Genomic DNA, 10,386 nt, shown 5'->3' with positions numbered 1-10,386 from the left:
CCCCCCGCCCCTTCTCCCCCCTGCCCCACAAGCCCTGCATTTGGCCATTCACATTGTTTTTTCAGATGCGAATGAATGTGAGGGCAAACCCTGTGTCAATGCCAACTCCTGCAGGAACCTGATTGGCAGCTACTATTGTGACTGCATTACTGGCCACAACTGTGATATAAGTAAGTGTCCATATCCTTGGATTTATTAAAGGCCAGTTGTGTGTGTGTGTGTATATGTATGTATGCCATGGAGTTCTAAGCCCAGATTTAAACATCGGGCAGAGTCCCAGAGGTTGATGTTTTTAGAAAGGGAGTAGTTGGTGTGGAATGAAAATACACTATTTTATCAAACTCATTAGTCCATAACATAGCTATATTCTGATAAAGTGACTAAAACAATGATGTGAAGTTTCACTGCCTCTAGTAGAAGAATCGCGAAAAGTTCCCACCCATTATAATAACCTTATCTCAAGGAAGGCATGCAGGAAACTTGACAAAAGGTTTATCTAGCTGCAGTTTTAGAGAGACTTGAACTCTGTATCTAGTGTAAATATATTTTCGCCTTCTAACCACGCTAATTTTATTACAGATATTAACGACTGTCGTGGACAATGTCAGAATGGAGGATCCTGTCGGGTGAGCCATTCTTGTTTTATTTTGGTTTCCCTGAGACTTGCAACAGTAACTAAAACATTTGAGCCTAAACACAAATAGTGTGGAAAATAGCAATTAGCTGGTACAAATTGTCATTTCTTTGAGTTGGGGGGAGGCCCTATGTCATGCTACAGCATGTCGGGGTATGTGTGTAGAACAGCAAGGGCAAAAAATATAACTGCAATAAATGACTCATTTTCACTGCCAGCGTCACCAGTGAATGGGCTGGTGGTTGTGCAAACTACCTACTGTAAATGTGGATTAAGGTATCCTGCCTGGAAATTAAGAATGTAAGCCTGTACTGGTGTGTTTGTATGTTTGTTTATTTTCCCGCCCTAAATATTCTTGCTTTGTTTGGACATAGTAAAAGGATATATTTTTTTGGACTGTGTCTTCTTTTTTTATGGTTTTTTTTTTTTTTGGTTGGTTGGGTGGGGTTTTTTGTTTGTTTTGGTTTAGGTTTTTTGGGGGCTTTGTTTGTTTTTTTTTTTAATAAGAATCTATCAAGAGGGAGGAAAAAACCCTTAACTCTAAACTTTCTTGTTCCTTCCCAGGACTTGGTTAATGGTTATCGGTGTATCTGTTCACCTGGCTATGCAGGAGATCACTGTGAGAAAGACATCAATGAATGTGCAAGTAACCCTTGCATGAATGGGGGTCATTGCCAGGATGAAATCAATGGATTCCAATGTCTGTGTCCCGCTGGTTTCTCAGGAAACCTCTGTCAGGTAAGAAGCATGGGTGAAAGGCAGGCCCTCAGCCAGTGGCGTTTCTACCCGCGCTCGGGATCTGTACACTGAATGCCTTGCATCCAGTGAACCATAGTATAAAGTTGTACTTGATATTGCTGTCAGTCTGCCAAGAAAGTGCTTGATTAATGTATATTGAGGGGAAAAAAGAAACCAACAAAAAACTCTGACAGGCTGCTGAGGATTCTTTTTGTTAAACAGACCGCAAGTGTTTGCGTGTCAGGTTTTGTTGCAAACTAACTATTAACTTTCAGTGGCTGTTTAATATCAAGAGTGCTGTCTGCTGAAATAGTTGCAAGTCTAACTAAACTCTGTGCATTATGAACAATTCATTGAGGCAGCAGATAAAAAGGTCAGATTCCACAATGTCTGCCTGTCGTAGTGAGGGAAAGCTATGATAAAACTTCTGTTTCACTCAGCCTTCCCCACCCACCCCCCTTTTTTTTTTTTCCCTCCTTATTTCCCTTTCCTCTCTCTGTACTACTTACAGCTGGACATAGATTATTGTGAGCCAAATCCTTGCCAGAATGGTGCCCAGTGCTTCAATCTTGCTATGGACTATTTCTGTAACTGCCCCGAAGATTACGAAGGGAAGAACTGCTCCCACCTGAAAGATCACTGCCGCACAACTCCTTGTGAAGGTTTGTGTTACCTTGCAGGTGAATGGGAACGACTGACAATAGTTTCTGCCCCTCCTCTGGCTGAAGCCATAATGCAGCTCCAAGAGTGTAGTCAGTGGAGTAGTCTTTGTATAAGGAGGCTGAATTTTGCCCTGTGTCTTAGGCCTCTATTTGTGTGAGAAGATGAGTACTATTTGTAAATATCAGCTATTTGAAAGACAGCGTTATGTCAACGTGGACGGAAAACACATGTAGCGAATAGCCTGCTTTGCTGAATTTATTCCAGGCCACGGATGTGGTCCAGCAACCTTCAGATAAGATGCTGTGGCTATTTTATGTACAAACACTTGGTATAGTCCTTTTATTTTAAAGCAGCAAGCATATTTGGCACTTAGGTTTACGGTTGGACTTGATGATCTTAAAGATCTTTTCCAACCTAAATGATTCTATGATATGTATGTCTCTTAAACATCCATCACTGGAAATTAAAATGTTGCTCTTAGCTTAAGAAAGCAGATAGAATGGGTAATCCTCATGCAGGTCTCTGCTTTTTCTGCAGTAATAGACAGCTGTACCGTGGCAGTAGCTTCTAACAGCACACCGGAAGGGGTTCGTTACATTTCTTCAAATGTCTGTGGTCCTCACGGAAAATGCAAGAGCCAAGCAGGTGGAAAATTCACCTGTGAATGCAACAAAGGATTCACTGGCACCTATTGTCACGAGAGTAAGAGCTAAAAAGATAACACGTTTTACTGTCCCCTACTCTTTCTGGAAAAAGACTCCATCCTTTCTTCCCAGACTGCTTTAAGGTTTCTTTCTTGTAACACAGTGAACCTTGGAACTGCTTTAAGTTTTCATATCCCGCTTGGGCGAGGCAGATTGGAATTTGCTAGGCCTTGGGGAAAGTTCACAGTAATGAACCTTCTGGCCTTGAATTGTATGTTTTTAAAAACCTTATGTATACAAGGTCTGAGGTAGTTAATAGTGGGGTTTTACATGGGTCTTAAGGACTCCTGATTTTATTTTTGTTTTTAATAGTAATTGTTGAGTGACAGGCTCATCACTTTGTGCACTGTTTTTCAGCTATGTCTCATCTTGCTTATAACCCTTCCTCTCAAAGGGGCTTAGAAATGGAAGTAGCATCAAATAGTCTGCAATAAGATGATGACCACTAGTAGCTGTACTTATAGTTTGATTTTTTTTCCCCTCTCCCCCTCCCCCCCTTCTTTTTTTCACCCCTCCCCTCTCTTCCAAACTGTTGCAGATATTAATGACTGCGAGAGCAACCCCTGTAAAAATGGTGGCACTTGTATCGATGGCATCAACTCCTACAAATGTATTTGTAGTGATGGATGGGAAGGAACATATTGTGAAACAAGTAAGTTAACCGTTCTTCAGCACGCAGAAAGATCTCTTGGAAAAACATCGGGAAGGGATGGCTGGTGCTGTCTTTAAGACGATAGCGACTAATGCCAATTCAACATGAAGTCTGCTTCAAAGGCCGCAGAGGACGAGGGGTCCTCTTTTTTCCACTGAGTCCCAGGCTTTTGTATTGGAACTAAGCCCAAGTTATGAAGCTGGAATGGGAGTAGAACCTGGCTCTCCTACGGTTCAATTTTCTGCTCTACCCTTTGGATAACTTTCTGTAAGAAACCCTTACCATTAGCACACACCATTTTAGGAAATCGCATATCTGCATACCACACTTGTATTTTGTCAGTCTCAGGAATAAAAGAGTGAGCGCTTCGGCTCCCATCCTCTGATAGGATAGTTTATGTAATAGGCTGTTTCACTTCTTGTTTACTGAAACAAGAAGACAAACAAAATGAAAACAAACTGGAGGAATGTGGTGGAATATTCTTCATCTCTGTGACAGCGCTTAAAGCTTTAAAACACTGTCGTAAGTGTTTAATCTATGATTGAAACACAGGCCAAAACTAGGGATGGGACATGCACCTTTCAAGCATTAAGTGTTTGTCAATTCTGTAAACATTGCTTAGCTTGTTTTCTCTCCTTAACATATCTAGATATTAACGACTGCAGTAAAAACCCTTGCCACAATGGAGGAACTTGCCGAGACTTGGTCAACGACTTCTTCTGTGAATGTAAAAATGGGTGGAAAGGAAAAACTTGCCACTCCCGTAAGTTCAGCATTTCCAAAACATAACAGGCGTGCTCTGTTAGGCTGCTTAAACTTCTTGCATTGCGTTAAGAAAGCACTGGTATTAAGGATAGTTTGGGTTCTTCACAGGGGACAGTCAGTGCGATGAAGCAACATGCAACAACGGAGGAACGTGTTATGACGAGGGGGACACTTTCAAGTGCATGTGTCCTGCAGGATGGGAAGGAGCCACTTGTAATATTGGTAAATACCCTGCATAATCACCAGGAAGCAGATGCAGCACTGAATCTGTGACCTCAGTTTTTCCTCTTGGCTCCGTTTTGACGGCTTTCTAACAACTGAGCGGCAAATCTTGTTTCTGTTACAGCGAGGAACAGCAGCTGCCTGCCAAACCCCTGTCATAACGGTGGTACCTGTGTAGTCAGCGGCGATTCTTTTACTTGCGTCTGCAAGGAGGGCTGGGAAGGACCCACGTGTACTCAGAGTAAGTCGTCTCTGCTTGAACTTTTCCAGAGTGTTGCGTGATGAGAACATTAGCTCATCCTGTCGCCCTTGGAGTCAAGATTGAAACCAGAAGGGAAAGCTTGTTTGATGTAGGCTTTAGCATCACCTGAATCTTTGTTTTTAATGACTTTATGTGATAGAGCCTTGACCTGGGCCTGAGAAAGTTGCAAATGAGCTAAGTGGAGACAGATGTTGTCTTATTTTCTCCCGCATTCTTTTTCTACGAGCAGCTCTGTCTGCTTCCACGTGTTTTTTTTTTTTTTTTCCCCTGTTAGATTCTTTACAACGATCTCTTCCTGTGTACATGTGTTCCACAATGTACTTAACAAATTTTGTGGTAGAAGCCTGGAATCAATTTAGTAGAGAATTTCAGCATATTTTTGTTAAAGTTGAGCTAAGTGTAACTTGGGCATTAGGGGAAGTTTGATCGTTCTTTACTGACAGTAGAGTTGTGTTAGCCAAAGTCTGCATATTTAATGTTGTCTGTCTTTGCTTTGCAGACACAAACGACTGCAGTCCTCATCCTTGGTAAGTTTAATATGTTTATCTTTCATCCTTTGCTTTTTTGGTTGCTTTAGAATTCTAGATTCTTTTTATCTGTAGCAGTTTTTTAATGTGTATAATGACTTTTCTTTATAGTTATAATAGTGGCACTTGTGTGGATGGAGACAACTGGTACCGCTGTGAATGTGCTCCAGGCTTTGCAGGTCCTGACTGCAGGATCAGTAAGTGTTTCAGTGGCACTCTACCTTGATTTTTGTCTCGCTTGAATCTTGTTGTGAGACAATCATCTTAATTGAGTTAAGTGGTAGATCAGATTAACGATAGATGTCCTGTGTCTTCTGTATCCGTACCCAGATCTGTAGCAGATGTGGGGAGGGCAGGAACTGCACTGAAAACTGAAAGAAATCTTAAAGTCCATTCAGCTAGAGCTGAAACCCCTTGGTTCAGCTGAGTGGGCAAAATGCCCTTCAGGACAGTCTTCCCAGTTAAAGTGTGTTTGTGTGGCATAGGTTTCTGCCTGAGATGAAAGCGTGCCAGCCAAAAACCTTGTCAATTAATAATCCACCTACAAGCCCTGAGGTGATGTATGCACTTCCCTGTAATTTAATAATAATTACAGGTAGGAGGACACTAACACTTTTTTTTTTTTTTTTTTAATAACAGCCATGGAAATAGAAGTTTCATAGTAGCAATACAGCTGGAAAGGGGTTTAACATTATCATCGGTTGAAGAATCTAGTAGGGGGACAACACTGGAGTGTGTCAAAGGAGAGGAAGTGTGTTTGTGTGAGAAGGAATGTGTCCTTGCCCTTGAAAAGCTTAAGTAGCCATAGGGGTCAGGTTTTGATCTTTGTTAGTGCCACACAGCAGAAACTTCAAAGAACTTGCTCTGAGACTATACCGGTGCTGCTAGTAAGAATCCATCTCCGAGTAGACACTAGAAAATGAACATAAAGCATCTGGCAAGTCTCCCATATGTGTTTTCTGACAAAATAAAAGGATACTATCGAGAAACTCTCTTATTTCCTCTCCTTCCCATCCTAGATATCAACGAATGCCAGTCTTCACCCTGTGCCTTTGGAGCTACGTGTGTAGACGAAATTAACGGGTACCGTTGCATTTGTCCACCGGGTCGTAGTGGTCCAGGATGCCAAGAAGGTATTCCAGGTCTCATAGCTGGTCATAGTGCTTGTAGCAAGATCTGTATAACTGCATGTTAACAGGTTTGTGGTTGTATGGGGTTTTTGGGGGGTGTTATTTGTTGTTGGTTTAAAACAAGTGTCTCTATTGAAGAAGCAAACTTACCACTAAGTTTAGATGAACTTAGGGAAGGGGGTTTTTTCCACTTTTTTTTCCTATTTTAAGTTTATAATTCTGTCCAATCTCCCTTCAGTTACAGGAAGGCCTTGCATTACCAGTGTTCGAGTAATGCCAGATGGGGCTAAGTGGGATGACGACTGTAATACCTGTCAGTGTTTGAATGGAAAAGTCACCTGTTCTAAGGTACAGCTGTGCTGTGGTTTGGGTTATACTTTTGGGTCTTCTGTCCTGTAACCGGTGGTTGCTTATCGGTTTTTATTCTCTTCCAGGTTTGGTGTGGTCCTCGACCTTGTGTCATACATGCCAAAGGTCATAACGAATGCCCAGCTGGACATGCCTGCGTTCCTGTTAAAGAAGACCACTGTTTCACTCATCCCTGTGCTGCGGTGGGTGAATGTTGGCCTTCGAATCAACAGCCTGTGAAGACCAAATGCAATTCTGATTCTTACTACCAAGACAACTGTGCCAACATCACCTTTACCTTTAATAAAGAAATGATGGCACCAGTAAGTAGCAGAACATAGCTCACGGCAAGCTGCGGCACACACGTGCTCGCTTCCCAGAGCATGAAACAGTTTTTTTGACTGGTAAAAGTACAGTAAAAGCTGACACCCCCTTATTATCAAAGAAAACAGAAGGTATAGAAGGATTAATACAGACTTCTACCCTAACTGCTTTTGTGTCCAGAGAAGAACAAAAGCTGATTTGGAGGGAAGTCCACCTCCTCTTCCCTTGAACTCTTTTATTTCAGGGCAGAAAAATAACTTCTTATATCTGTGTGTTCGTGTGCATATGTATTTAAAAGGGAAAAAAACCACCACCTTTTTTGTATCCTCCAGGGACTTACCACAGAGCACATTTGCAGTGAATTGAGGAATCTGAATATTCTGAAGAATGTTTCTGTTGAATATTCCATCTATATTACCTGTGAGCCTTCACACTTGGCAAATAATGAAATACATGTTGCTATTGTAAGTATTCCTGCAATATTTTTAAATGTCTTAGTAGTTGATTGCTTGGATATGTGTGCAACACGTGGATTTCATACAAATCTTGATCCCTGGCTTTGTCAGCACTTCTCGTGGTTTAGTTTCCATCCCAGTTCCCTTTAAGAACAGGGAAGAAATCCTGGTTACATGAGCATACCTGAAAGTGACCGTCTGGTAGCAACTGTAACAGGGCAGTAAAACATTCTTCTGTCATGCTTTCTCAAGCACCGCTTTTGGGGTTGTTTGGGGTTTTTTGTCATCTTTTTAAAGATGGGGACAGAAATTCTGCATTATTAGTTTCTGCCCATAGCTGGGCTTTTTGCTTGTTTCTGTTTTGTTTTTTAAGTATTATAAAAGTACCGAGAGCCTTAACTGATTGTGAAAGTTTGTAAATAGCAGATTACCCACGCATCTGATCTGGCATTTGGCATTAATTGGTGACTTCTCTTGCAGTCTGCAGAAGATATAGGGGAAGATGAAAACCCAATCAAAGACATTACAGATAAGATTATTGACCTTGTCAGTAAGCGCGATGGTAACAACACACTAATTGCTGCAGTCGCGGAAGTCAGAGTACAACGGCGACCGGTTAAAAACAAAACAGGTAAGCTTTTCCTTGTCTCCAAAAACGCGTACGCTTGCCGTGACTAGAAAAGCCTTCCAAAGCGGGCGAAGCTTTTCTCACTTGAGATTTGTAGGAAGTCTGAGAACCTCTGCCTCTTGGCCCTCTTAACTGGGAACAATAAGGAGGCTTTGCACCAGGATCCTATTACTTTAAAAAAAAAAAGTTCTGAAAAATGCTCTAAAACAGTGGCCTAACCTGTTAAAAGGGCTGCTACACTTCAGCCCTCTTTATGGAGAAATAAGGAAGAAGAAAGCTGGAGAGGTCACGCTGCAGGGCTCTGAAAGCTCCCGCGTGTTTACCTGGCAATGCCACTGTCCAAACGCGATGAATTAAAGGTTGAGGTCAGAAGCGTCCGTGAGCCGTCCACGCAGGCCAGGCGTGCGCTGGCATCCTGCTGACGGCCAGCAGCGGGGGGAGAAGTGCCTGCAGTGGGTACGGAGCCAGTTGCCCTCAGGCCGGGAGATGTTCCCTCTGAGCTGGGAGCCGCGGCAGGGCAGTGTAATGAAGCCTGCGTTACTGTTGCCTGCGGTGACTTGGCTCTGTGCGTAAGAGGAAGACGTTTCGAGCCCTAAACTCGCTTTAAACGCCCTGTATTCTGAAGGAGCCAGGATTATGTTACTGTCTGGACCCCAGTGAAAAAATGAGGCTTAAGAACTGAGATTTGTTTTCTTTGTAGAAAGCCTTGACTGGAACGCTTGTTTTGCAGCAGGGTTAACTGGTCTCGTATCTCTTCCAGATTTCTTGGTGCCATTACTGAGCTCGGTCCTAACAGTGGCCTGGATCTGTTGCCTGGTAACTGTTTTTTATTGGTGCATTCGAAAGCGCAGAAAGCAGAGCAGCCATACTCACACGGCGTCTGATGACAACACTACCAACAACGTAAGGGAGCAGCTGAATCAGATAAAAAACCCCATTGAGAAACACGGCGCAAATACTGTCCCCATTAAAGACTACGAAAACAAAAACTCTAAAATCGCCAAAATAAGGACGCACAATTCAGAGGTGGAGGAAGACGACATGGACAAACACCAGCAGAAGGCCCGATTTGCCAAGCAGCCAGCATACACTTTGGTAGACAGAGATGAAAAGCCCCCCAACAGCACACCTACAAAACACCCGAACTGGACAAATAAACAAGACAACAGAGACTTGGAAAGTGCACAAAGCCTAAATAGAATGGAGTACATTGTATAGCAGACAGCGGGGTGCTGCCATGCAGGGCCTTTAAGTATCATTATAAAGGCACTCGAGAGCTTGTAGTTCTTCAACTGTTGTGTAATATTTGAGTCTAAGGCTATTATTTACTTAGAATCCCTGTGTTAATTTAAGTTTTGACAAGCTGGCTTACACTGGCAATGATAGTTGCTGTGGTTGGCTGGAATACCAAGTGCTGCATTTCACATCTATGCAAAACTAGTCAAAAGTGCCCTCTTGTAAATTCAGCTGTAGCTGATACATCATGGAAACGTTTCATAAGGTATTACATAGCCTTATTACTCTTCTGGAATGTTAATTTTTTTTTTTCTGCCAGATGTCCCAATTTATACAGTTTCTTTAGAATAATACATTTTATTTATATTTATTGAATTTGAGTTTTTTGTATATTGGTTTTATGGTGACGTACAACTAGTTCTGTATTTGAAAGTGCCTTTGCAGCTCGGAACCACAGCAACTATCAAAAATAAGTTTATTATTTATTTTTTTATTGTATTTTTGTTGGGGGCGGGTGGGGGGAACTTGTCAGCAGTTGCTGGTAAATGAAGAATTTAAAGAGGAAAATGTGTCAAAAATAGAAGTTTGTATAGATATGTAAATAATTCTTTTTTATTAATCACTGTGTATATTTGATTTATTAACTTAATAATCAAGAGCCTTAAAATATCATTCCTTTTTATTTATATGTATGTGTTTAGAGTTGAAGGTTTTTGATAGCATTGTAAGCTTGTGGCTTCTCTATTTTGAATTTATTTTCTTGTTACATGTTGCCTATATGCCAAAACTAAGGTGTTCTAAAATAGTTTATTTTTAATAGGATGGGCTTTCATGCCTTGATGCTGGTTTTTGTACAATGTCAAACGTTTGAAACACCTTCCATAGTATCACTTTAAGACTATTTGTAAGTACTGACTGAGGCAGTTTAGATAATTAGACTAGAAAATTTTTTTTGCTGCTTTAGACTTGAAAAACGAGTGACAGGCAGATAATCTGCTAAGAAGCAGTTTAAGGGAACAAAACTGAGCTATTACTTTATGTAGATGAAATGTGAGTGGTTGCATGTAATTAAAATATCAAATTAGCGTGTGAAGTTGG

The 10,386-nt window shown here is 41.5% G+C and overlaps 1 protein-coding gene across 1 annotated transcript; it reads left to right on the top strand.

The window, feature by feature from the left end:
* Window positions 1–65: 65 nt before the first annotated feature.
* Window positions 66–10,386, top strand: JAG1 (jagged 1; the record flags this gene model as incomplete). The annotated part of the gene is made up of 17 exons (XM_009582484.1): window positions 66–170; window positions 580–626; window positions 1,199–1,372; window positions 1,884–2,034; window positions 2,573–2,737; window positions 3,278–3,391; window positions 4,041–4,154; window positions 4,265–4,378; window positions 4,503–4,619; window positions 5,140–5,167; window positions 5,279–5,364; window positions 6,187–6,300; window positions 6,536–6,645; window positions 6,732–6,968; window positions 7,302–7,433; window positions 7,905–8,055; window positions 8,813–10,386. Coding segments are annotated over 17 exons (2,417 nt in total), but the record flags the coding sequence as incomplete, so codon positions are not given.

This window comes from Fulmarus glacialis, unplaced genomic scaffold (assembly GCF_000690835.1).
Source record: "Fulmarus glacialis isolate BGI_N327 unplaced genomic scaffold, ASM69083v1 scaffold23037, whole genome shotgun sequence".
Lineage (NCBI taxonomy): Eukaryota > Metazoa > Chordata > Aves > Procellariiformes > Procellariidae > Fulmarus > Fulmarus glacialis.
This window is presented reverse-complemented; position numbering and strand designations above follow the sequence as displayed.